Source organism: Thunnus maccoyii, chromosome 21 (genome assembly GCF_910596095.1).
Source record: "Thunnus maccoyii chromosome 21, fThuMac1.1, whole genome shotgun sequence".
NCBI classification, from domain to species: Eukaryota; Metazoa; Chordata; class Actinopteri; order Scombriformes; family Scombridae; genus Thunnus; species Thunnus maccoyii.
In genome coordinates, this window is record NC_056553.1 from 21,749,478 (window position 1) to 21,775,766 (window position 26,289).

General features: G+C 40.9%; 1 protein-coding gene across 2 annotated transcripts; it reads left to right on the forward strand.

Annotated features, from left to right (window-relative positions):
- The first annotated feature begins 890 nt into the window (after nt 1-890).
- Nucleotides 891-24,447, forward strand: waca (WW domain containing adaptor with coiled-coil a). Of its 2 annotated transcripts, none has more exons than XM_042399827.1 (13): nt 891-1,136; nt 1,327-1,357; nt 2,171-2,363; nt 13,198-13,289; nt 14,060-14,175; nt 14,287-14,399; nt 18,665-18,910; nt 20,879-21,001; nt 21,337-21,488; nt 22,283-22,407; nt 23,683-23,878; nt 24,088-24,215; nt 24,326-24,447. In XM_042399827.1, exons 1-13 carry the CDS (start codon nt 1,096-1,098, stop codon nt 24,393-24,395), a joined length of 1,626 nt encoding a protein of 541 aa, XP_042255761.1. In that variant the 5' UTR covers nt 891-1,095; the 3' UTR covers nt 24,396-24,447. The 2 variants fall into 2 exon arrangements, with proteins under 2 accessions (XP_042255761.1, XP_042255762.1); XM_042399828.1 differs by having other exon boundaries at nt 892-1,136; nt 21,340-21,488.
- Nucleotides 24,448-26,289: the final 1,842 nt, after the last annotated feature.

The following is a 26,289-nucleotide window of genomic DNA, read 5'->3' on the forward strand; positions in this document are numbered from 1 at the left end:
ACGCTGAAGTCAGCTTCTGATTCGTAGTTAAGGGAGCGTTAAGTAAAACATAAATAATGATATTTAGCGGCTGATTCTCCGTTTTTTTCACCACTTATACGTATGAAAAAGTGTTACACATCGTAGCAAAAAGCTTTAACGCTGTTCAAACCCACTTTCATATTTGCAAAACCTTTATTTTGCTTATGAAAACAGAACAAGATTTCACTGTTTTTTTCCCCATCCAGACCACATTGGACCAGGTCCAGATCAAAAATCACTATACTTAGACCTGTCAAATATGGACTAGATTAGAGTCAATAAAACAAAGTTTCAGAGTTGTGAAACTTTTATTCCATTTGTGAAAATACAAAAAGGGCGATTTCACTGATCTTAAAATTCACAGCACGATTCCACATGGCATGTAGAGGTCCTCTCTCTCACTTAAAAACAAATATATAAAAGTTATTTTTACCTTTTGAAATATAATCACAAAATATCTTTATAGAGTAAAATTTCCAATCTGTCTAATGGGATCTAGATGGGAAAACCAATGAAATCGCCCCTTTTTTTCATTTTCCACATATATAATAAAGGTTGCACAAATATGAAACTGTGTTTTAATGAGTCTCTGGAGTCTCCTTGTTAATCTAGACTAGATTTGACAGGTCTAAATATAGTGATTACATAGTGACTTTTTGTGTTTTCATGAACAAAATAAAGATTTCACTAATCTGAAAGTGGGTTTAAACCGTGTTAAGGCTTTTTGCTACTATGTCTAACACTTTTTCATAAGTGTAAGTGGTGAAAAAAGGAGAATCCGCTGCTAAATATCACTATTTATGTTTCCCTTAACTTTTCCCTTACCAACGACTGTGAAGCTGACTTCAGCTGGGTGTTGTGTGCAGACGGAGCCGCGGCGGTGCGTCTGAGTGGGAGATGGACTGAGGACTGAGTGAGGGCGCTCTTTCGACCACTGCTGCCGACAGCTTTTCAAACACCAACAAGCTAGGCTGAAATAAATTGACGATTTCAGGTCGCTGAATCAACAAGAAAAAAACATAGCACCGTAATCAATCTTTCACATCCCACTCCAAACACACTAACACGGCATTGATGGTAATGTATGCAAGGAAACAACCGAGACTCGGCGATGGGTAAACATCTTTTTTTAACGTTACTTATACTCAGATTTTCCTTTTCCTCGTAGCTACGCTTTGACAATCCGCCATTTTTTTTACTGAAACCAAAATAAGTGTCTGGAAACTTCAGCTGTTGCAGCACTTTCAAGTCAGCTTTGTCATTTTGATGCTTCGTGTTCACAACTGTTTTCTTTTTTATTTGCAGGTGCGACCGAAGAGAATCTCAGCCCTATCAGGTACTTGTTAGCTAAACGTAGCCTGCTAATAAGATTAAAATGGACACTCTAGTTCAGGCTTCTGGAGACACAACAGGCCCCAGTCAGTGCGGAAAATACAGGGAAAAGTACACGATTTTGTTTGAAATTGTAGTCTGAGCTCTACAAATGTTTCCTAACGTAAATATTGTCAAGTAAACACAAAGTAGATTGAATGCATTCGTCGAAGTCGGCGGTTTTGGGGAAGATAGAGGCGAGTTTAAATGCAGCTCAAAGCTAATGATAGCCTGTTACTGTTAGCTTGCTTGCTAGCCAGTCCCGATTAGGGCCTGACCGCAGTCTGTCATTTTAAGTATATAGCTAGCTGAGCTCTATTTACATTAAATTGCTCCAAACACACATTACAAACCAATGTATTAACGAGAAGTTAAATTCAAAGTGTAGTGAAAAGGTAATAATAAAGGCTAATACTTGCTTGTCAAATAAATGTTTTGTTTTCTTCGCTAATGTCAGAAATTATAGATCTTAGTATACATTAATATATTACCAAGTGAGAAACTATGTTTATTTAGTCATGTTGTACTGGAAAGACTTGACAGAGATAAATCTGCTGCTCTCAAATCATAAATCACAAACTACATGCACAGAGACTAGCTCTGCAGATTAATTCCTGAAATAAGTTTGATGCATAGTTGCATTGTTTTGAACGTTGTGTTAAACATGAGGGTGGCACTGTTTTGAGAAACCTTCTGATGGTGATGATAAAAGAATGAAATCATTGTGCGTAAGTGGTACATGCTAGAGAGTAGTGAGGTGTTTGATTTGTGTCCACAGACTCTCAAATACTCATCTAAGAGCCATCCTGGAGGGGACCACCGACATGAAAAGATGCGAGACTCCTCAGATGTCACTCCTCCCTGCAAAATGCTCAGGAGGTCTGACAGCCCTGAAAACAAACACATGGACAGCACGGGACACAGCAGAGCAAAGGCTGTCCACACACACCGGGCCAGAGACAGGGATGGAGGTGAGACACTATGATAATCGAGAAAAAAAGGGTTTTAGATTCAAAACAAATAGGTTAGCTTCATAGGTACAGATAATGCTGTCACGTAAGCAAGAAACAGAGGGGATGTTTTCTACTAGTGTGCTGTTTTTTATAACCCAGAACTTTAACACTGAAACTCTGCAGCTGTATAATTTATTTTTTTATCCTCAGGCATAAGTACAGCCTGCCTCGTGCTTATTTATGTTGTAGAATGAAGTAGTAGGTATTCTAGCTGTTATCGTTTTGGAGCATAAAATACCGGCACTGCTACTTAAGTAGCAAGCAACTATATTTTCATTTTATTTTAACAAGTTGAGTAAACCTCAGCTGTTAGCTGCTGATTTGATAATCATTGTGGTTTCAGAAACAACCACAATGAGCATTAAAATTCTGCTACTGCCGTGGAGTGAAAAGTAAGGACCAGACACGTCGTCCAAGCGTTCGAGTGTTGCAGGGTGGAATAAGTGCCTTCTAATGTTAAAGTTTATATCAGAATGTATTGAGTAGCCTGCTAATTTTATATGACACTGGGGTTTTTTGTTTGTTTGTTTGAAAAAGTGGATTTTCAGTGATAGAAAGTAGAACTTCATATTTGTGCTTTAGATCTTGATGTGCAGAAGGCTCCTAGCTTTTTTTCTCTCCAAGATAACATAAGCATAAGAAAACAAAATGTCTTCCACTTCTGAAAATGTGATTCATGGAATCAAGCGGTTTCATTCATGCATGCGGCATAAATGTGGTGAATGAGGTAGTATTAATGTGGTGTGGGGCTTAATCTTAGTTTTACATGACTGCTGCGTTGGGTTGCTAAAGTTGAGTTTGCAGGCACAGCGTTTTTGTGTTGCATTCATGAAATATTTTATAGGACTAATCTTGGACTGCAGCAGTCACTGCTCTGTGTGCAACACCTCGTGTTTACAGATAACACAATATAAAATACTATTGAAAGTATCAAATGACTGAGTATATACAGTAGTACAGGATTTCCCTCGCTAAGCCTGGTGGGGATGTTGCTGGTGGGGTGGGTTACTTTGTAAATCAAACCCTGAGGAACACGCATAACATTATAGGACTTTGTTAACAGATTTTTAAAAGACACTGGATGGCTGTGCTGTTCTTAATTGAAGCTTGTGGTACTGATAGTCTAAAGCTGTATATGGTAATGTATTTTTTGAATATGCATCATAACGATGACAACTTTTCAGGTGGCACAGGTCTTTTTTATTATTCTGGCAACTATCTTCAACTATCTTGCAAATCAAAACCTAAAAAATGATGTTTCAATCGTAAATTAGTCTTCCTGCCATTTGAATTGCCTGCAGGCTTGGGGGGGGGAACAAAAAAGAGATTTCACTTTTTGGCCAAAATCGCCCAGCCTTACCTTTACCTAGCTGATACACAATATCAGCTATCAGTTGCAAAGTGCTGTTCTTAAACTGAAAGTTAACTCATGACAACCAACAATCATTGACTGTGTCGGGGGAAAAGAATAACGTAAGTGTAAACAATGTTAATATGATAATAATTGTATGTAGTGTAGTGTACTGGATGATCCTGGTGTTTTTGAACAGTCTGTATTTTCGTTTTCTGACTAAATTCAAGACAACCCAAAGTCCAATTTGAGCTGAGTCCCAAATTTTAATACAACTGACTCCCTGACTTTATGTCAGTATTTTCATCCATATTTATGACTCAATCTTATAGTTTCCAAACCTTTTAAAAGTTAAATGGGAATCAGATTTAAGGTGTGAAGAACTGGGCTGATTTGTAACTTGTAGCTGCACTAATTATACGTTATCTGAACAATGGGTTGAATGACTTTGCGCACTGTGATAGATGTTGCTTGTAGTGATGAACAACAAGGAATTAATTCCAACTGTGGTTCTCTCTTAGCTCTTCAGAGTGTTTTAGCATCTTTTAGCTAATTGTTTTGGTTTACTTTACCCACTTTAATCAGCCCTGTTTCCAAATGCAGCAGGCAGCTGTTCTTAGGGAAAAGCTCTGATTAACCTACAGTACACTACCTGCCCAGTACAGAACGGCACACAGGAAAGGTTAGCGACATACATACACATGAACGTATTGGAGCATTTAGCAGCTAAAGATCCAGCGAATATTTCTCAGGAACTGGCGGAGGCCAAAACAGAGCTGAAAGGAGAGTGAATGTTGACTGAGGTGGACAGAAACAAAACTCCAAATGAATCCCAAGGTTGCTCTGAGCCTGCAGGATGTGTAAATGGGCAATTGTTGATGTTATTCATAACAACTCACAAGGCCAGAATATGTAAAAATTGTGAGATATTCAGCTTGCTGAGGTGTTCTGCCCTAATGCATCTTAAACCAATGTAGCTGATCACGTCATATCAGTTTCAGTAGTTGGATTCTGTACAGCTTTTATGCATATCATATCAATAATTATCAACTTAATGGTTTTGCATCGGGATCTTCTGTATGAAGAGCAAGTGACTCATGGAAAATGAGGTGTGCAAAGTAAGTAGGCTACACCTGTTATTTCAAGGAGTCAAATACATTTAATCAACATTTCATTTTATATATAATATTAGGCTGCCACTCTAAAATAACATGTCTTTGGCCTTCTCAGCTAACAAAAGGTGAACATGGATCTCAACTGAATCTTTTTATATTTAGTTATTTATAACTTTATGTACTTTGAAATATTGAGAGCTAAACTAAATTAGATTCAGTAAGTGGTTTGAAAGGGTGTGGATCCAATGGTGAGATAGTCCTGACCAAGCCAGTGGCCTTAGGGTGCTTCCACACCCAACTTGTTTGGTTTGGTTTTGATGTGTTTGTTTGTGTGATTTGGTTCGTTTAGGCTGGTGTGAAAACTGTCAATGACACTGTGCTCTGGAAGGGGGGCTCTCAGTCTGCTTCCAAGTGGACTCTGGTGTGGTTTGTTTCTGGCAGAAGCAATGTGGACCAGCCACAGTCATTTGTGATTCTAGATGTATAATTTTAGCATGAATTCAAAAACTAAACTACTGTTACATCCATCCACTGATTGTGAACTATTAAGGAAGCTGTACACTAATGCGTGTCACCACGGGAGTGCAGAAAGTTGTCATCAGTAATCAGAGTGAAAAATAGTTCAAACAGATGTATGTATGTATTTGTGCATTTCCATCATTAATATGTTTTTCCACAGTGACTACCCCATGTGAGTTCATGTAGCGCTGATGATGCAGGCTGATCATTACCTAAACTGTCAAATTAATGAGTTATCTGTCAGTCCATACAACTCTGTTTACACCCATTGGTTTTGGATAAAAAGTCTATACTATATGAATCCACAAAAGACTGGAACTTAACAGCAACTATATATAATCCCCCACCCCCCTTGATCTGGACCAAATGAACCAGATGCAGGGGTGAGTGCGACCTTAGACCAGGGAGAGGCTAAAGAGGAGGTCTGCACACTAGCAGGCTCAGCAGGGGAACTGCACAACTTGGCACGATGGTCAGCAGGGCTAACAATCACGCTGGGTCGTTAGTGTTCATTTTCCCTCCCCTACACCAGTAGTAATTACAGTTACTTCAGGGTTTTGACAGCGCTTGTTGTTGCTCTGATCCTGAAGTCTTGTTAGAAATCTGAGAGCGCTTTGTTTTAAGGTGAATCTGTCTTTTAAGGGTCGCTGATTAACTCCACTCTAACGTGCAAAACACATTAGCAGCATCATGTAGCATGACATTATTAGACGTGCCATACAGACAGAAAAGGTGTTTAGCCAGGATGTGCCGATCTGTGGAACACAAATATGAAAAACTGGCTGCTTATCAGGGAGGGTTGACGCATGTCGAGGCGGGGAAAGAGGACAGCGGCAGATCCTGACATGATGACATGTGTCAAGACTCTGCCTTTGTGTGGGCTCACATAGACAACAATGGGTTCGGTGGGTGCTCTGACGCATCTCATACGCTGCTGGTGCGTGTTGCCCTTCAGAGCTCCGCTTCATGTTATTGACATTGCGCATGCTGAATACTGTGAGGTTTAGAAAAAATATTGCACAGCTGCTAAGAAAGCCAGACCATGCACTCATTAAATGGCCTGTTGTAATTTCAGCTACAGGTCAGCATATTACATAGACTTCAGGCTTTCTTAATACAAATGATTGTAAATGTGGGTTGGGAATTTGTGGTCTGTTAGAAACCATCTTTTGTAATTCTGCACTGGCAAAGATATTGTGTGTGTGGTTGTTGATTAGAATGAGTAACGTTCAGTCACTCACAACCACCATGAAAACTTATTTATGTCTGAAGGGGATTTCAAGTATTTTATGATACAACTTAAGGAAATCCTTTAGATTTTCTTCTAAATGTCATGTTTTGTATGTAATACGGAGAGAGCTGTGTCAGTATGGATCTGTTGTGGCTGGAAGGTTTGTGCCTCTTTGTGAACAATTTTATAAAGTTGAATAATGCTGATAAACACCTGATGATGCTCTGCCTGTATCACTTGCTGACACACACATTATTAATAATAGGAAAGTTTCCTTCCAAATGTAGTACAACTTTTAACAGAATTTTCAGAAAATCAAAAAGTAAATCTGAATTAATGCACATTTTCATCCTCTGTCATTACACAAGTATCAGGAGTAAAGTCGACCTTGATTTTGCGTTTTATGCATACACACACCAACTTTTCCATCTCTGCTAGGGTACAAACTTTTTGGAGATGTTTTGATTATAAGCATACAGGTGTTGCAGCCCATTGGTGTCATGTAGGTAGTTATGTGTAGCACTTTTCTTACTCTGTGTTAGGACAGCAGTTTACAGGAAACAGTGAACAAGCCTTGGGTTTAAAATAGATATTTCATATAACACTATGTACCTATATGACCTGTTGAACCTGCAGTTAAAAATAACAATTATAAATAGGATCAAATGTAACAAAGAGATGACAGCATGAATCAGAATGTCAGTAAAGAAAGGAAAAAATCTCCAGAGCACAACAGCACCATCTCAGCAATGACTTCCAGAGTTTAGAAACATGTTTTGCTGCATGTTTGATTTCTTTAGGTGCCTTTTGGGAATGTGAGTTAGGTTAGGGCTGATCAATTAATTAAATGGACAGGAAACCGACATTATGTCTCTCTAACCAACCTAATTTTAGTCATATTGACATGTTAGATAAATTACTGCCTTCATACAGGCTGCTTTCATTCATGTACCACTTGAAAGGATGACATATCTAACTCTGTAGCTACACAATCAGCCAGTTTGCTGTGTGGATTTATTTCACAAGTCAGATTAGCATTGTTTCACCTGTAGTTTAAAGCGATGTTATTAATCATACATGTCCAGTGTAGACAAAATGAGTTTATTTTGATATTGATTTCAGGTGGTATTGCCTTGCTATAAATGAAGTCATCAGTGATTACTTATCAATACACAGTGGTGAGAATCATTAGGTGTTATCATTAGGTAATGTTTTTTAATGTGATGTTAAATGGATTTGTCTGTTAGCTGGTGTTTTTTTAGCAGCAGTCTGGCTAAGGCCGTATTCAGACCAAACCAGGCGGTGTGGTGAAAACGCCAGTCTTCCATTCACTTGAATGGGGGTAGTGCATTTCAGCTGCAGACATTTTTGCTGCAGCAGCACCACACCGGCCTATGGCTGGAAAGTTGAGCCAGAGTCAACTTTTGGAGAAACGCAACCCGACGTCACTGCGGCTGAAGGCTGCGGTAGCCAATCACAGCTGGAGATCAGACTGATCAGAGCCGTAAACTCTGCCATGAAGGAGGACAAAGACGTTACTAGGAGGAGGGGAGGACATTTCTCTTTGTTTGATGACGTTAAAAGTAATGTTAGGCTTAGCTGAATGCTTCCCCGACTCATTTTAAAAAAGACGAGAGGAAAAGAGAGAGAGAGAGCAGCTGTGGTCATGGAAGCTAAAGAGTGAATGAAGAGAGGGAGCACTGGTAGTGAGAAAGCTGGTGAATCAGATCAATAAAACATTATTTTTTTATTGTTTTACACCGGTTACATTCTAGAGCACAAATAAACACACCCACACCACCGCACACCTCCGCTCAACCCTGCAGCTGTATGCTGCACCACCTGATTTGGTCTGAATACAGCCTTAAACAGTTACAATCACAATCAGTTTCTTTTTCATCAGCTCCTGTTTTCTGCTTTTAGTGTTGCCACAAAATTGTCTTTTTCTTCTCTAACAGTGATACCAATCAGCTTTTGTCTGTCGTATGTTGTTTTTCATTGCCCAGCTGCGGGTAGATTACAGTAAAACACTCTGATTGAATGCCATAGTTTACAAGCTGAAGGTTTTATTTTGCGACTCCTGACTTGCTACAGATTGTTGACAAACCTGTATGTCCACAGATTGCTATACACTTCTTCCTATGGCCACAGATGCCACAGTGCATCCTTCTTCTCTCCCTGCTGTATGTGAGAAAACCTTATCACCAGAGGCCTTTCATTCAAGCACGCCCTCCCCTACCTTGGTCTGCCTTACTGACATATAATTATATCCCCGTAGCAATTTTAAAATGTTACAAATGTCAAAATATCCTGACGTCGTCGACACTTGTAGCATCTAATAATAGCTCGATAGAGCTGAGGTTATTAAATGTGCAAAACGGGTTTAGTCTTGCCTTCTGATTGCTGCACTTATTCTTTGACTTGTGATGGTGTTTGTTTTGTTCTCAGTGTAAGAAGAGGGCAGCTGAGGACTGGGACAGAGGTTAGACAGGATGCTTTGTTAACCAAACGGGTTTAGCAGCAATTTCAATTAATGCTGTTACATTAATTGACTTGTTAAAAATCTATCTTGATATTACACTGCAGTTTTCTGTAAAAAAACAAAAAAACAAAAACACACACTCACACATATGGGAAACATGTTGGCAGCACACTTTTTTTGAAATTGACCTCACTATAAAATTCTGTGAGAATCCTATAAAACATACTGTTGTGCGAAGGCCCCTTGACACTGTGTGGTACCGGGCCGTCCCAGGCGAAGGTTGACGATTATGCGAGAAACATGATGAAATATTTGGTAATCATTTTACTACGGTGGTCCTGTATCTCACTGTGAGACTCCACAGACTGCCGATTTAGAGTTTTGGAGACTAAAGAAGGTCTGCATCAGAATCCGAAATCCTACAATGTGACTGCTGCTACAACCCACGTTTACAACCTAGCAAATCCAGAATAGGGCATAAAATTTCCCGGAATACACAGGCAAGCCAGTGAACGTTTTGTGCTAAAAACATACTTACCTCAAACTCACTTTTCAGAAACAGCATTGCACGTTGCCCTCTTTTACCCGGCCGCAGCCAGCTTTACAATCTCCTCCTCCTACTTGTGGTTTTTCAAAGCATAAAAGTGCCAGCGTTGTGGCCAAAACTTGTTTATTGTTTTACATTTACAAAACATGAGGGCGGTGAAGACGGATGATGCAAGTTGATGACATGTTTCTGCCTGCATCCTTATAGCCATGCTAGCAGCAGGGCTCGTGGGAATGGCGACCGGTTGGTCAGTTTGTCCATTCACCACTTTGGTCCAGACTGAAATATCTCAAAGAGTGGATCGGCACAAAATTTCGTACAGACATTCATGGCAACCAGATGATGTATCCTAATGACTTTGGTGATCGCCTCCCTTTTTCTCTCACCCCATCAGGTGGTTGGCATGTGGTTTTGATTAAAAGTGTTAATTGTAATCACTTAGGTGGTCCTGACTTTTTCCTCTACTTACATCTTTGTGCTGTGATTCACCAGGCTTTCATGGCACCAGCTGACATGCCTCAAAATGTGTATTTTACAGTCTGACACAGATTGCAACTATGACTTTATTAGACCAATCTTGCACAGTGTGACATAGTTGGACAGTTACACATCTTTTGTTTCTCAGGCTCTGTGCTTCAATTTGAAACAAAGTCATGGATACTGGATTAAAGTGCCATGTCTCAGCTTTGAGTAGGTTTACATCAATATTGAAAGAACTATGTGGGAGATATAGCTAATTTTAACACAAAGTGCCCAAAGTAATTGGACAGATAAGTCAAACAAAATCATCATGGTTTAATATTTATTGGATGGTGTGCAGTCAATGATTGCCTGAAGTCTTGGACACTTTGTATCTTCCCTAGTGACGCTCTCCCATGCCTTCACTGCTGACACCTTCAGCTCTTGCTTGTGGGCTCGCTCTGCCTTTAATCTGGTCTTCAGCAGGTGGAACGCAGCTCAATCTGGTTGAGATGAGGTGACTGACTCGGCCAGTCGAGGATATACCGCCTCTTCACCCTGAAAAAATGTCTTTGGTCGGTTTGGTTGTATGTTTAGGATGGTTGTCCTGCTGAATGATGACATGTCATCCAATGTGTCTTTATGCATTTGTATGAATGTGAGCACACAGATTGCTCCTGTATATCTCTGAATTCATCCTGTTGCTTCAGTCAGCAGTGAAAATCATCAGTAAGCACCAGTCTGCAGTTCCATTGGCAGCCATACATGCCCAAGCCATAATATAACTACCAAGTCTGGCAGATAAGCTGCTATGCTTTGGGTCATGAGCTGTTCCTTTTTTCGCTCCACACTTTCCTCTTTCTGTCATTTTGATAGGAGGTTGATTTTTGTTCCATCAGACTCTACCACTTTATTTGTGTATGTTTCTGTGAAGTGCAACCTGCCTTTCTGTTTTTGAGGCTTACCACAGGTTTGCATCTTTGTGGTGAATCTTCTGAGCCTATGGTCATGAAGTCTTCTCTCGATTGTTGACAAGCAAACATGTCAACAATCTCCACCTACATCCTGGAGAGTATTCTTGACTTGCTCTGCAGTCATAAGGGGCTTTTTCTTCACCATGCAAATGATTTTCCGCTCATCGACAGGGCTTGTGGTCCTCGGTCTACCAGGTTGTTTGCCATTTTCTAGTTTTCCTTCATGTACCTGTGTTAAAAGGGCTGTATCTCCCACGGAGTTCTGTCTGTGTTGACGTCAAACTACTGAGATTACTTTCATGTAGTATCTGTTACTTTATATCAAATTGAATATGCTGAAGCACAGAGCCTGAAGAACAAAAAGTATGACTGTCCAAATACTGTCAGTATATAGATCTTCAAGATAGGTGTTATTCCACAGCTTTTAAGCACCATTATATGGTTTTGCGATTCTGTATTTGGGTTTACAGTGTTGCTTTGGTAGCTTTTACCAACAGGAATATTTATTCAGAGTAGAGGTCAACTGATAGGCCGATATAATAATGATCGTTTGGAGCAGGATAAAGCCGATAGCCGATTAATTGTCTGATATCTCACACTCCTGCCCCTGTGAAAAAAATTTGACACTGTTGGAAATGAACAGTCTTAGACTTTATGAGAAACTGGATAACTGTTGAACTGAACATCTAAGTCAAAGTAATAAATACCTTAAACCTGCTCTTCCTCCCAAACTCCAGGCAAAGCCACTAACCAGGGATGTTAGGATTTTATCTTTATCTTATCCATACTTGTCGGCCCGGCTCTTTATCAGTACTCTTACTGGTTCATTTCCATTACTAAAGAACTGGGATTTTTAAAAGAGAATAAATTTAGAGCAGGATTAGAATTGATTTATATTTTAAAGACAACTAAATATTGTTTCTAGAGCAGCAACAGTAATGTTTACAACAGCAAAGTCACTATATAAACTCAACATCTCACTGGAAACAAAAATAACATTTCAATAAAATAAATAATATTCCTGACATCAAAATACCGAGTAAAGTTTTGAAAGAATGAAGAACACAGACATCAGTCAGTATCAGTCATTCATCCTGTCCTCTGATGCTGGTAGAGGGAGGAGGGGCTGGTTTGAAGAGGGGGGGCCGCCGTCTCAGCCAGCAGCTAAGTTTACAAGAGTTTGTCACATTTTAAGATTTGTAGCAAAGATAAACAGTTAGACTCCATAGAGACTGCTTTCATTTTAGCTTGTTTATAACAATTCACCTTTAGCTTAACAAGCGTACAGTGGTTGTGTAAAACATACCGGGAGCAGGTGGAAATATGGCTTTCCTGCATGTTTATGCTTGTTGAACAAGTGGTTTGATAAGTACTTACTGGCTTTTCATTCAAGGAGGTTTTATTGCGCTTAGAGTAACGGGTGTAGTTGTCGTCAACTCGAGTAATCTTCAAGTTATCTTCACTTCACTGTGTCCACCGCACTGCAGCCTCTCGGCCCTGCTGTTTGGTGTGTGTGTGTGTGTGTGTGTGTGTGTGTGTGTGTGTGTGTGTGTGTGTGTGTGTGTGTGTGTGTGTGTGTGTGTGTGTGTGTGTGTGTGTGTGTGAGTGTGAGTGTGAGAAACACTGAGGACAGAGAAGAGGACAGAGAAGCAGTACGACCATAAATGATAGCAAAACGTGATAGAGACTCAGCATAGTTTTTTCTGTTCGTCCTGCTTAGGCGCTGTGAAAAAACACTTAGGCGTCTGAGTCTTATAATGGTGGGAAAACACTGATTACCTTGACTTTATGTATGGAGCCTCAATGCAAAATGTTTATGTGATTATGTACGTCCCTGCGTGACCGGTAGATGCTGTACAACCATCGGCCACTATTGGAGCCAAGTTCCGCTGATTCCAATAGGTTGTAAAATGTCCTATTGCTGCTGATTAATCGGTCAACCTCTAATTCAAACGTGGCATCAAATATTTGAGCACCTTTTTTCTTTAATTTTTCTGAGGCAACAGTGAAGATGTAGTTCTCAACCAGGCTTTTCACAGTTCCGTCTATGAACATGGCATGTTAATGTTAATAGCTGTTACTGATGCATTTTCCTCTTTTGTGTTTTGTTGCAGGGACCAGTTATTCTCCACAAGAAAATTCTCACAACCACAGTTCCCTTCATAGCTCCAACTCACATTCTAACCCCAGCAAGACCTCAGACACAGTAAGTGATGCCTCTGCCATAGCATGGAGGACTAAACATTGTTTATCAAGTACAATGGGCTTATTGTTTCTTTGCTGTAGCTGCTTTCCAGTAAGTTTACTGTCCAACGTTGATGTTAGATTTTGCTTTGACTTCTTATCATTTAAACACAATACTACTTAGCTTTGATAACAATAACGGCTTTTCCATCAGGTTATTGTGATAAGTATCCAGTAAACTGGGCACGCATATTAAGGCAAACTTTATTTAATGGCTGCAGTTATCACAGAAAATCAATAGTTATACTATTAGTTGGTGTCTGCTAAAGAATACGAGAAGCTTCCTCGCATTGTGCTCTTATAGTTGTCTCCCATATTAAGGAAACTGCTGTTAACTTTAGTGACCGTTCTTGCATGATGGAAGTTTCCTGCTTGTTATTTTTGTTTTTTAACACCATAGGGGAAATAAAATGTGTGAATGAATGTGTTAAGAAGGCATGTAGTGAGAAGTGTAACACCAGTCTTAATACTATAGTCCTGAGGAGAGCAAAAACTGTTCCAGTTTGGTCACCTCAACAGTCTTTATCTGTCTCTGAAATAAGCCTTCCCTCCCACTTAAAAAGCATCTCTGTAAACCGCCCAGCTGTAGCTATCTGCCTTCGACCCAAATATCGCATGTACATTTCAGATTACATTACAAGCTCTTGCATCAGACCCTCTCAACACACATACATGCACACAGTTTGCTTTTCTGTCTGCTTCTGTTCCTAAATATTTTTCTCCGTTTCTCAGCCTTACGAACCTGGCGACGACTGGTCAGAGCACATCAGCTCGTCTGGAAAGAAATACTATTACAACTGTAGGACAGAGGTGTCCCAGTGGGAGAAGCCCAAAGAATGGCTGGAGAGGTAGCTACAATCCCTTTACCCAAACCACTTGATAGTACGCACTTTATTTTAATTGTCACATAAAGGTTGGATACATCGCCGTGTCTACATGCTTGTATCTGTGTTTCACAGAGAACAGAGGCAAAAAGAGGCAACAAAGACGGTCGTCAACAGTTTCCCCAAAGACAGGGACTACAGAAGGGAGGCTATGCAAGCATCGGCTGCTCCTGGCTTTACTGGTGCTAGTAAGTGCTACATACATTGTTATAATACATGTTCTCCTTACCTGTTCACTGTGACTGATCTTAAATGAATCATATATGCTTTGTTTACATATCTGTATACTTAGTTGCTCGGCTTGGCTGGTCCTTAATATCAGGGATGAGAGTTCTCCCATCTTTGTCGCCATCTTTATGCAAATCTACCTGAAATCCTTTCGCTTAAGCATTGTTGTTGTGTAGTCTATGATGACTGTTGTTGAGCTGACCTTTTGCTGATGGATGTTAAAGAATTGCTTACCAAAAGACTGAGACTACAAATATCTTAACCACGCATGCTGATGTGGCTTTAAGCAGCATACTGTAGCTGTGAGTACTGTGAATGTGTGATCCAGCTCATCAGGCCATGATGGACTTAATCCATTACAGTCTGGGCCAGTTAGTGTTGACAAGTGTGATGTTGAATGATTCTAAATGATTGTGCACTGATCAAGTTGCTGCAAGTTTTTCAAGTCTGTCATAATACAATACTCATATTTCCATATGTACATTCAAAGAATTATCCGTTGTAGTTAGGGATGTCAATTTCGGTTAATTTTGCTTTCGATAGACCGACACCCATTAACTGGTAACTAACCGGTTAATTTTCAAGAAAAGTTGTGATGTAGCTTTCGTTTGTTAGAGCTGTCCAGCAGTCGGTCCGAGCTAGCTTGTCTGCCCTGGTTAGTTTGAGTTTTAGCTCATCCTTCTTCACCTCAAAGTGTTTTCAGTACGTTTAGTTGCAGTAGCTCTCGATGGCATAACGTACTCAGGCTTGAGGTACCGAACTAGCTCTTTCAGTCCCTAGCCCTCCACCGCACTGATTAGCAGCATATCTGTCTCAGTCCTTCGGCACAGCAACTGGGTACGATAAAGTAACACCTATGTTGTTATTGCAGATAGACTGTAGGATTAGCATGCTAGGCTAACAGTCTGTCAGCTGTGTGAATTTATATCTGCGCTGTGAAATCTTAAACACTGTAAACACACCTGTCACCTCCCATCACGGTACTGTCAAACCAGAGACACCGCATCTACACCTTTCGCTCGGTAAATGTGTGTTTTTAAAACTTATTTCAGGGCTGTGCTCACTCTCAGTGTGCAAGGTATTGAAATTTGGCACCGATCAATCTAATGTACCTAGTATGTACATTAGCCCGACATTCGTAACCGATTAATGGGTAACTGTTGACATCTCTAGTTGTAATCATTCCTTTCTCCAAACTGCCCATGAAGAGATCCCGTCCTAACATGCCTCCAATGTAAGAGATGGGGGGACAGATTCTACAGTCCTTGTTCTAAAGTTCAACAGCCACATATGAGCTTCAGCTGAACTTTTGAATACATTTTTGCAAAACAACAGAATTGTCTGGCTTGTCTCTTACATTGGAATCACATCAGGAAGGCATTTCTTCACAGCCAGTAGACAGGAGGAACAATTACAGCAACCAATATCCCTTTGAATGTTCATATAGGCATGTGAGTATTGTATCAAGGAAGATTTGATAAATGTGATCCTGTCCTTTTAAAGATCATTTAAAACATGATGTTTTTATGGCTTTGTCACTGATTGAAAACAGTGCTATGTGTGAGAATTGAAATATAATCCAGTTCATGAGGTTTCTGTGATGTTAACCTCACTATTCTATTGGAGTTCACTCACCTCCAGATCTCTTCTGCAGAGTTCTTTGTTGCCCATGGCTTTTCATGCACTATTTTATCCACATTTTTGCGTTTTTCCCTCTGTTCTCTTTGCCCTTTTCATTTAAATTGCATCATAAATTAGCCTGGCATGTAATTGTAGTCCTTGCCTGTCATCCAGTGTGTTATTCTGTTTTGCTGAGTTCAGTATGTCCTTTCTGACTTTTAAGGACTACAAAGAAATCTGTTTATGTTGGAAGTAGTTGTCATGTGTTGAATGGTCTCTGTAGGTTTCAACAGTCTTAAAGTCTGTTCCCAGCTTTAACCCAAATGTAGACTGCAAGACTTTTGAAATCAGAGTTTCTGTGCTGCTCACACCACAAGACATTGTTTGTTGCAGACTGTTGTCATCTTGACATGAGGGTGCAAAAGCTACACAACAGACCTCAGATGAGGTCCACTGATTACAGGATTAATCCCCTTGGGGAAAATTAAGACTGGATCAGACTTCAGTAGTATTCAACAGAAACGTGCGAGTAGTCATTGTGGGATAGAGTGTGCCAGTTTTTCAGCTACAGATGACACACATCTTGTCCGAAATACATGTGGTGTTTGTATCAATCAAAAGAGTAGGCATAAGAACGGCACATATGGGATTTAAACCAGTCACAAGGAAGATGGTGGTGGTGGTGGGGAAAAGATATGTAAATGAACCTTTTAATCTACAGAAACCTCACTGGTATCCGACATACAGTGAGCACTCCACAGAAATGTTTGAACATAGTTAATTAAAAATGAATAAAGTTATAAAAGATCTTGGAAAGATCTACAGCAAAATACAGTATGTCCTGTATCGGCTTATAAAAGCAAACAGAGGGCAGGGAGTTGCGGTTAAGTAATAAACTAGGATTTGAACTAGACATTCAAATAATTGTAAAATCACAACAGGCTGAAATGGCTCTTTGATATTTTGTTCCTGCGTCAGTATTCTACGAAGACATCAGCTGTATCAACACCATGTCCACCTCCTCTGCTCAGACACGCTAGACGACCTGCTCTGTCTCTCTCTCTGCTCAGTCTATCCATGTCCTTTTCATTCCCTATGAAGCTCCATTAATGACTCCTATTACATTAATGATATAATTAGGCTGTGGGCAGCTCTGTGTGTGTATTCACTGCCTCCCTCCTGTGCGTTCTCATTGGATACTGCTCTTACCCTTACTCAGACTACCCCAACTACAAGCAAATTCTCTTGTTAGCTAGGAGAATGTTTGAAAACTGTCATAGCCTCTGGGACAGCTTGAGACATGGTGTCTCTGAACAACTTAAACTAGAGGACTTTAGGGTTTTTGTCTCAGATCTGAGTAGTGTGTCTGACTCAGGCAAATTGTGGCAAAAGTCTGTTGTAGTCTGCACTATCCTTAGTTGTACTGATGCATATCATAGTGGTGTATGCTCTTTTGCTAAACAGAAAGCACTCAGCATTGTATCACACTAGCCACCAAATATTAATGATTCCCTTAAGTGAAGATGTCTTACATTGTTACAAGGAAATCATCAAGGCTGCTACAAAGCAGTTTAAGGCAAAATGTTGGAGAATATTTCTACAACTCTGTGGCACTCCTCTATAAAGAACGATTCCTACACAGTCCGTGATGCAAATGTATCCTATGCTTTTTGAGCTCTCATAGACAGATGTCAGTGATCATCTGAATACCTATTAAACACTCCTGAAAACACTTCCTCTTCAGTTGTGTTCATGAATGGATGCTGTTGAAAGCTTGATATATAGACAGCGTACAAAGACTAAAAACAACTATATAGTTAAGTGTTGTTGCAGCATTAATTCAGGTGTGGTGACCAGCCATCACCACAGCAACCCCCCCCCCGTCCCGTCCTGTCCTGTCCCGTCCCGTCCCGTCCCGTCCCGTCCCGTCCCGTCCATAACATTAGATAATACACTCACAGGATATTGTCACAGTGGGAGTCTGTGCTCATTTGCTGTGGAAAGCTAATGTTGATACTAGAACGACACTTCTCTTTAAAGCGCTTTAAAGTAAGTGATATAAAGGCATTGACAGGCTTTTTCTAGGTTAGGCAAACCTTAAATTTTCAGCTTATAATAAAGACTTAAGATCAGAATAAGGGGAACATGCTTGTAGCTCTGATCACAACTAACAGCAGCTCAGCACTGTTTGTAGCTGCACCAGCAAGCCCACATCAGGAACTGTGTGTGTGTCACATGTATTTGACGAGGCTGACATGATAGTTCCTGCCCTCGAGTCAAGATGTGTTAAAAATGTAACTGAAACTGACGTGAAGCTCCGCAGTGGTTGTTTACAGGGGTCCGCTCACATAAAGCAACTCATTTTTCTTTTACGTGTATCTACATGCCCAGTTTTAAATTACATATACGATATCAGGCTGTGATTGCAATCCTGAACAGAGCTGCTGTTTTGTGCAGGACCGATCGTCTCGTTCCTTTCCTAGGCCAGTATGAATGAATTTACAAGCTTATCAAGAAGGAACTATCTTACCAGTTGGAGACAGTAGATTTCTGAGCGTGCCTGAGATGTAATGTAATGACATCCTCCTTTCTGCTGCCCTCACAGAGTCAGCCCAGGTGGAGAAGCCCACAGCTACCCAGTCCCAGTCATCATCCTCAGGCTCAGGGAGCTTGAACCCCTCATCAGGACCCCCTGGATCATCTGCCTCCACAGTTCCCGTGTCCCCAGTCCTTCAGTCCCCAGCCCCTCCACTACTCCAGGACCCCACCCTGCTTCGCCAGCTTCTCCCAGCACTTCAAACTGCCCTGCAGCTCAATAATGCCAGTGTGGACATGGCAAAAATCAACGAAGGTAAGAAAAATAGCTGATTTTACATGCACATGATGCAGTTATGTACATTCAGCCACTGACTACATTCATCTGCCTGCAGTAACTGATCATTATTATTATATGCTGCGTTGCTATCAGCTGCTGGTCTGACTGCCCACTGTCAGAGGTTTTGACATTACGTGATAATCTGTCCACACATTGAGGATGCCTGCTGTTGGTCTGAGTCCATTATTGAGTCCTGTCTTACTTGTCATTCCTATAGTCCTAGCCTGTTTGTATTTCAGTCTGAATGTTTGGACTACCTATGCTTTAGACCTTACTGTTTGCTGTGAGCCCCCTGAAATCAGCAGCCATATGAATGACTGCCCAATAGACAGTGTTGTGCCAACAGTGGAAAACTTGGCTGACATTGTAGAGGGCACCTCATGGCTTGTCTGAGTCTTGCTTTTATAGGGGTGAGAGAAAAAAGCAAGTTACATAAGAATCATAATTCTTAAACATCAATTCACATTTTGCAAAAACAGATTTTTTTGTTTGTTGTTAAAACGTTATGTTGATAGACGTTGAAAAAGGCAGAACTCAATTACAAGAACACAATTCTGCATCCGTGCAGTGCTTTTTTTTTTTTTATAGTTCACCTTCAAAGAAGGCAAGCGCTCGGGCATATTTTGTATTGCAAGACAAAACTGAAGTATTTTTTAACTTCATACATCTCCCAGAGACTGACATGAGCAGAGCAGAGTGCTGAACTGCAGCACTAGCAAACGAGAACACCAACCAACACACACTGCAAAACTTTTAAGCCAACTCTGGTTGGGTGAAGGAAATAACTTTGTCCACAGTCTGTCTAATCTCCAAAGCCGTGTGTGTGTGTGTGTGTTCAGAGTTGAGGATAACGATGGCTGTTCTCCACTGCTGGAGTTGTAACATCAGTGACAGCACCGCAGAGCGCTTCACTCTTTCTCCTCTTTGCTTCCCCTTATATTTAGTCATTGATGTTGGTCAGTAAACTGCAGGCAGAAGACTGCAGCATGCTTCCAAATTAATGCAGTTAACTTTATTTTAATAAAAAAGCTGCAAACTTTGAAACACTTTTCTCTGCTTGTGAGAAAAGCGACAGCAAGTTGGACGTTGAACTGGACTAATAGCCTGAAACTAGAACGCCCTTTTCTATTTATTGTAACAAGAATCTGTTTTGAATCGAGAATCAATTGTGAGTTTAGGAGAGGAATCAAATTGTGAGATTGCCAAAGACTCCCACCCCTCCTGCTTTATGATCCAAACTAAAAGTGGTAGAGACAGAAGTCTGTCTCATAGATGATGTCGACTTTGAAAAGGCTCTGAAATTACATATTGGTCACTGGATTGTCAGGCAGCGTTATTTTATTAACTGTTTTTTATTTTAGAATATAGCAAATTCCTTTTGGACAACATTTTTTCTGAGTAGGTCTTGTCTTACTTAAGATGGTGTATCTTTCACCGCTGAGGTTTAAGATTGACAGCTCACCAAGCGGCATGCAGCTACAGTTTGTATAGCAGGTGAATATAGAGGGTCAGTGCTCTACTGTTGGGCTGCAACTAATCATTTTCTTCATTTAATTCAAGTAAAGATCTGGTATCTGTTTGGACTATAAACGAGCAGAAAACAGTATAAGTGTCCATTACAATGTTGTAGAGCTTACTGTGGCGTCTTCAAATGTTTTATTATGTCAAACTAACAGTCCAAAACTCAAAGAGGTTCAGAATTATTGAACTGCCAGCCATACCATCCAAATCTCAAAGCTCTGCATCCTGCAGAAACAGGCAAGTTGAAGTGTGATCTCACTATAACTCATTCAAGCAAAATGAGTGAGGATGAGGAAATATTTCTACGGGGTGCATTAAAGTATTTGCTTGGCAAATTGACTGATGCAGTGCAGAAACCTTTCTAGTTGTAGGACTTAATTCCTCAGTGCAGGGAGGTAACAAAGTGTGTTTGCCTCTCTACAGTTCTCACAGCTGCCGTCACACAAGCTTCATTACAGTCGATGCTCCATAAGATCCTTACTGCTGGACCATCAGCTTTCAATATCACTACTATCCTCTCTCAAGCTGCTCAACTCTCCAACCAAGGTAAGTGCACAAGCGTTTCTGTAACACCACTATGTACTGTTGCAAATGTAGTCCCTTACATACAGCATGTTGTATAATGACTACTTTAGCTAATGAAAAAAACTACCTGGCATTTCTGTGTGTTTCCCCTTTCACTGAATTGTCAGTTAAGTAGTTCTAATGAAGACGATAACATCAGCCAACAGAAAATCGATTTCCTGACTTGTATTTATGACTATTGCTATCTTTTAAGATCTCACATATTATGTATTTACTCATACCGACATTTTCTTGCTGGGTAATGAATTTAGTAGATTGTGTTGATGTCTTAGATCATCTTCTTTCTGTTCGTCTAGCAGCTCAGCAATCAAACCAGTCACCAATGTCATTAACATCGGACGCCTCGTCGCCCAGGTCCTACGTTTCTCCGAGGATCAGCACACCACAGACCAATGCTGGTCCTCTTAAACCCCTCCTCAGCACGCAGCCTGTCATCTCACAGCCAAAAGTAAGACAAACATTTACAGTGTGTCCAACGAGCATGTAGAGTATCCAGTTGGGTGAATTTTTCTTGGGAATATAACTATCACCAAGGATGAAAAAAATACTTTGCCTTTCTTTGATTTCTTCGGGCCTGATAAGTCTGTTGGATTTCTTGAATGGGCACCACTGAGTTGCCGTTATCATACACTCTTTTAACTCACATTGCAAAAATGTAAGTGCTTTACATTCAAGGTTGGTTTGGGCATTTTTCGCTTTTGACAGTCACAGTGTAGAGAGACAAGAAACATGGGGAGAGAGAGGCCTGTATGACATGCAAAGCAGATCCCCTGCCCTAGCTGGAACTTTTTCTGACCACTTAGTTATACTGCACATCACTGACCAGTATAGACAAAAGGTCATACACTGGGACACACTGATAGTATCATGTGAAAGCTGTTTTGATGGCATGGGTCTTCACTGTCCTCCCAGTTGAATGAAATGTTGCATTTGCAAGAGAATAGATTCATGCAAATTGATTGCAAATAGAGTTAAATGCATCCGATATTAAAAACAGTATTGTAATGTGGAACACGCTGAGTCACATGGCATCCCAACCACACAAATATGAAAAATGAGAGATTTATTCAAACGGGGAGGCATGTCAGGTCTCATTTATATGCTTCCTGAAGCATGCTGTGGATGAATGAAACAGACGCTTGATATTCGGCTGGGCAAAATATGCTGTTCACATTTGTACGTTTGTATCTTAATCATATGAACAGGAGATGTTCTGATGTAGTATTTCTATTTTGCGTACAGGTGAGCACGCCAGCAGTTAAGCAGGCATCTCATCCCCAGCCAACATCCCAGCAGCCCCTCTCCAGCGATAAGCAGCACAGTCATGATGCCACCACCGCCTCCCCGCGCACGCTCCAGCGCCAAGGGTGAGTCCAGCCACACAACACCTCCACAGACAGCCTTAGACACTAATTGATGGCACTTTGTAGAATGTGTGTTCATTATTTGTTGGTCATGAAACATCCAACCTCTGATGCCATGGAGTATATTACTGACTCTACACAGTTCATGTTTTAGTTTTAATAGATATCAGTAAGCTTGGTCAATCAATCACTCAATCAGTTTTTTATTTATGTAGCGCCAAATCACAACAAAAGTCATCTCAGGGCACTTTTCACATAGAGCAGGTCTAGACTGAACTCTTTAATTTACAGAGACCCAATAATTCCCCCATGAGCAAGCACTTAGTGACGGCGGTAAGGAAAAACTCCCCTTAGTCTGTTTTCCATTAATGCTGACGTCTTTTGAAAAGCTCTTGTTCCACCAGTGTTTGATAACTGCAGAAAAACATGACTTGTTAAAACCATAGACACCCACTTTGGAATGAATGAAAACAAATGATGTGGAAAATATATCTTCCTTAAATTTCACCGGTGTTAAATTCTTTGTCGGTACATAACAACTGAAAGGGTTCCTACTGTAAATTCTTTGTGAAGCTTCTCACTATCATCCTCTATACTCCAAGCCAAGTAGCAGGGAAGTAGTGAAAAGCAGCCAAACAGTAGGACAGCCCATTCCCATCTTCTCATGAATGAGTTTTTACCACCACACAAGAATCTGCTTCATGACTGCAGTCGGTCTTTATTGTGTAGTGTTGCGTTGCCATCTGCTGGTCATTGACGGAACACTGAATGGTTGTTTCATTCATTGAAGTCATTCATGTTTGTGATACAGTTTCAAAAAAAAAAGTGTCCACTGAACATTCAACATCAGCGCTCATTGGCACGATTTACTCCTGTCAGTTTATGCAGTCAGTCTTGCTTGGCCACGTTTTAATAATGAGGTTTTTTAATAATAATTTTACTCGGTTTTTGACTCCTTGACACCAAACGTCCCCCCTACACAAACCCACTGGGTTTGTGGCAACAGACATTTGGCTGTCTAGACCTATGAAGCCTAACACCATGTCAGTGTTATGTGCACAAACTGTGAGCCGTGATACATCTGATGTGTGACCTATGTAGCCGAACTGTTACTCAAAGTGTCTTTTGGTTTTCAAATCCAATCTCTTCTTAACACTGCCGCTGAGAATGAGTTGATTGGTCTTGTTTGTGAAAGGTCAGCATGTTCAGAAAGCTCAGTTTCTCCATCAACATGACATTTTAATGCTTACATCCTCCCTCACATTGTGTTAACTGCAGCAGTCAGAGGAGTCCCTCCCCGGGTCCCAACCATGTCTCCTCCGGCAGCAGCAACGCCCCCAACTCTGCCTCCGCTCCCCCAACCTCCTCAGCATCCCGGCCCTCCTGCACCTTCACCCCCACCCTTGCCGCCCACTTCAACGAGAATCTTATCAAACATGTCCAGGGTTGGCCTGCTGAGCACGCAGAGAAACAGGTTCGTACCTCCTAGATTTCACTGTAATTTATCTTCATTGGAAGACAAATAGCTTCATGGCTGACTGTGGTTATTCACAGCTACACGCAATAAAACACTTCTACTTTCAGTATAAGTATGGAAGAATGTAACCGTGCAGTGAGTTAATGAACTAGAGTCATCAGTATGTTTTTGCTCTTTTTTTTTGTGTGCGACATATAATTTTAAAGGCATCAAGACTACGTGAAGAGGCTCACACCATGGGGAGCATCTGCATGTCTGAGAACTGCACCGAGCTCAAAAACCTCCGTTCTTTGGTCAGAGTCTGTGAAATACAAGCGACATTGCGTGAGCAGAGGTAAGAATACAGCGAGTTTAACAACACGCACCAGTTGACATGTAAAGTAAAACCTCAATCCTAGAACACACCCAACTCATTCGTCTTCTCTCTCTCTCTGTCTCCCACAGGATACTGTTTCTGAGACAGCAAATCAAAGAACTTGAAAAGTTGAAGAATCAGAATTCTTTCATGGTCTGAGAACTTCTGGTTGCGAGTTGGAAAGCGGGAGTTGGGGAGGGGTGGGGAAAGAGGGGGGGGAAGACCCATTGCACATAGTTGGAGGCTGGAGGGAGAGCAGTTGTTCAGTTCCTCTTGAACCCAGTCTTAACACACACAGGAGCTGCAGTCGGTTTGGCTTTGGACCGTTTGGGCTGGGAGAACCAAGAGGGAGGAAACGAAGAGCTGGGAGGAGGAGGAGGAGGAGGAGGAGGAGGGGGTGATTTACAAGACTCTGTTTTGTAAAAACCCACGGTGGGAAAAAAATGTAGATTTCTTGTAGATGTTATTATCTATGTTGTAAATATGTTTTGTAGATTGAAGCCATGGAAAGCCATGCCTATCAAAGCTTTTGACATCCAAACTAATCAGCGCCTAGGCGGCTACATTCATTAGCTAGCCTTTCCTTCATGTTAACTCGTCTGCAGACTTAAAAAGCTTCATTTTGTCAATTCATAGATCATTGAACCATTGAGCATGTATGTGCGTGACCCGCATGTATACAGAGAGGGATGTTTGAAGCCATTTATTTACACAGAAGCCTAGCATAAAGCAGAACAACACTGGTGTCAGTGTAGTCTTCTTTCCTCAAATATTGGTTAAATGATTACTGTCTGGATTCTCTTCTTCCCTCCGCCCTCCGGGGTGAACTGTAACGTTTGTTCTCAGGCACGGTAAACATCCCCTCACAGGCAGGTCTAGCATAACTGCTCCCAATGGTTCAGTGATCTGTTCGCAGCTTCTGGTGGCCCTGCATTTCCCCAGTCTGAAAAAAACAGTGCCTGGTGGTGTGGTGGAGTGAGTGATTTAAAAAAAGAAAAAATTAGAGATGCGATGGTGTGCTGCTTTGGACCATTCCCACTACCCTCCCCTGGCCTCAGCCCTGCCCTGCCACATCTTCTCCTCAGACAACAACAACTCACACCCTCCTTGTAGTTTTTTTTTTTTTTTTTTTCCTTTTACTTTGTGATCCAACAGTTTTTTGTTCCTTCTTTTTTTTCCCCCCTCTGAATTTGTAATGAGCTGTACTTTTCAAGCTGAGGTGGTACCACTGGTTCATTCCTTTGTACAGTTGCTACCATTACAGTGGAGTTTTAAGAAGAGGAAGCCAAATAAAAAGGTTTTATTTATAAGAGTTGTAGTGATGAGCGGTAAATATGTTCTGAATGATATCCACACAGTTTCATTTGCACTCAGTGGTGTTACCATAAAGCAAGCGACAGGTTTGGGCAGAGGTATGCTGATCACCTCTCAGTCAGAGCAGGGCAACGAGGTCACAAGGTCAAAATGTGAAATGTACGTATTGTAATAAACATGTTAAACTAAAGTGAGCACTGGTTATTTTATTGGAGTGTTAGGTTTGGTTCATACGCTAGTGCCTTGTTGAAAGTCTTAAGTGTCACAGCCTCATTCGCCTACACGTCCCACACCTGTTGACTTTCTTTTATCCTGTTTGACCAACAAGATCTTCAACAAGCATGTCATACATAGGGTTGTTTTTCTAGCACGTACCATCCCTGTTTGTTTGTTCCCCACTGTTGAAGAGCAGGGTCCTAAGCTGCAAAGGCCTGTTTTTTTTCCACCATACTATCTGTTGAGTCTATAACTGAACTGCACCACACATTCAGTAAAGGTGACCACATCATTGCTTTGTATATTGTTTCCTGAAGTATACTGACAAATGAAATAAAATATGCCTCTCCAGGGCCGTGTTGTTCTTGGGTTTTTGACGGTCCCATTTGAGGGCAAGCAGTATGTTATGTAGAGCAGTGGTCCCGTAACCCCACAGCCCCCCTTCATCATGAATGTAGTATAAACTGGATATAATTTAATACTATTAATTAGATGATAGTGGATATTGCTACATGGCTTCATA

Bases quoted from the DNA above. Each gene is read 5' to 3' on its own strand.
- waca (XM_042399827.1), top strand. From the start codon at position 1,096: ATGGTAATGTATGCAAGGAAACAACCGAGACTCGGCGATGG. The intron at 1,358-2,170 runs GTACTTGTTAGC...TTGTGTCCACAG, and splicing joins GAGAATCTCAGCCCTATCAG to ACTCTCAAATACTCATCTAA. The intron at 18,911-20,878 runs GTAAGAAAAATA...GCCTCTCTACAG, and splicing joins CATGGCAAAAATCAACGAAG to TTCTCACAGCTGCCGTCACA.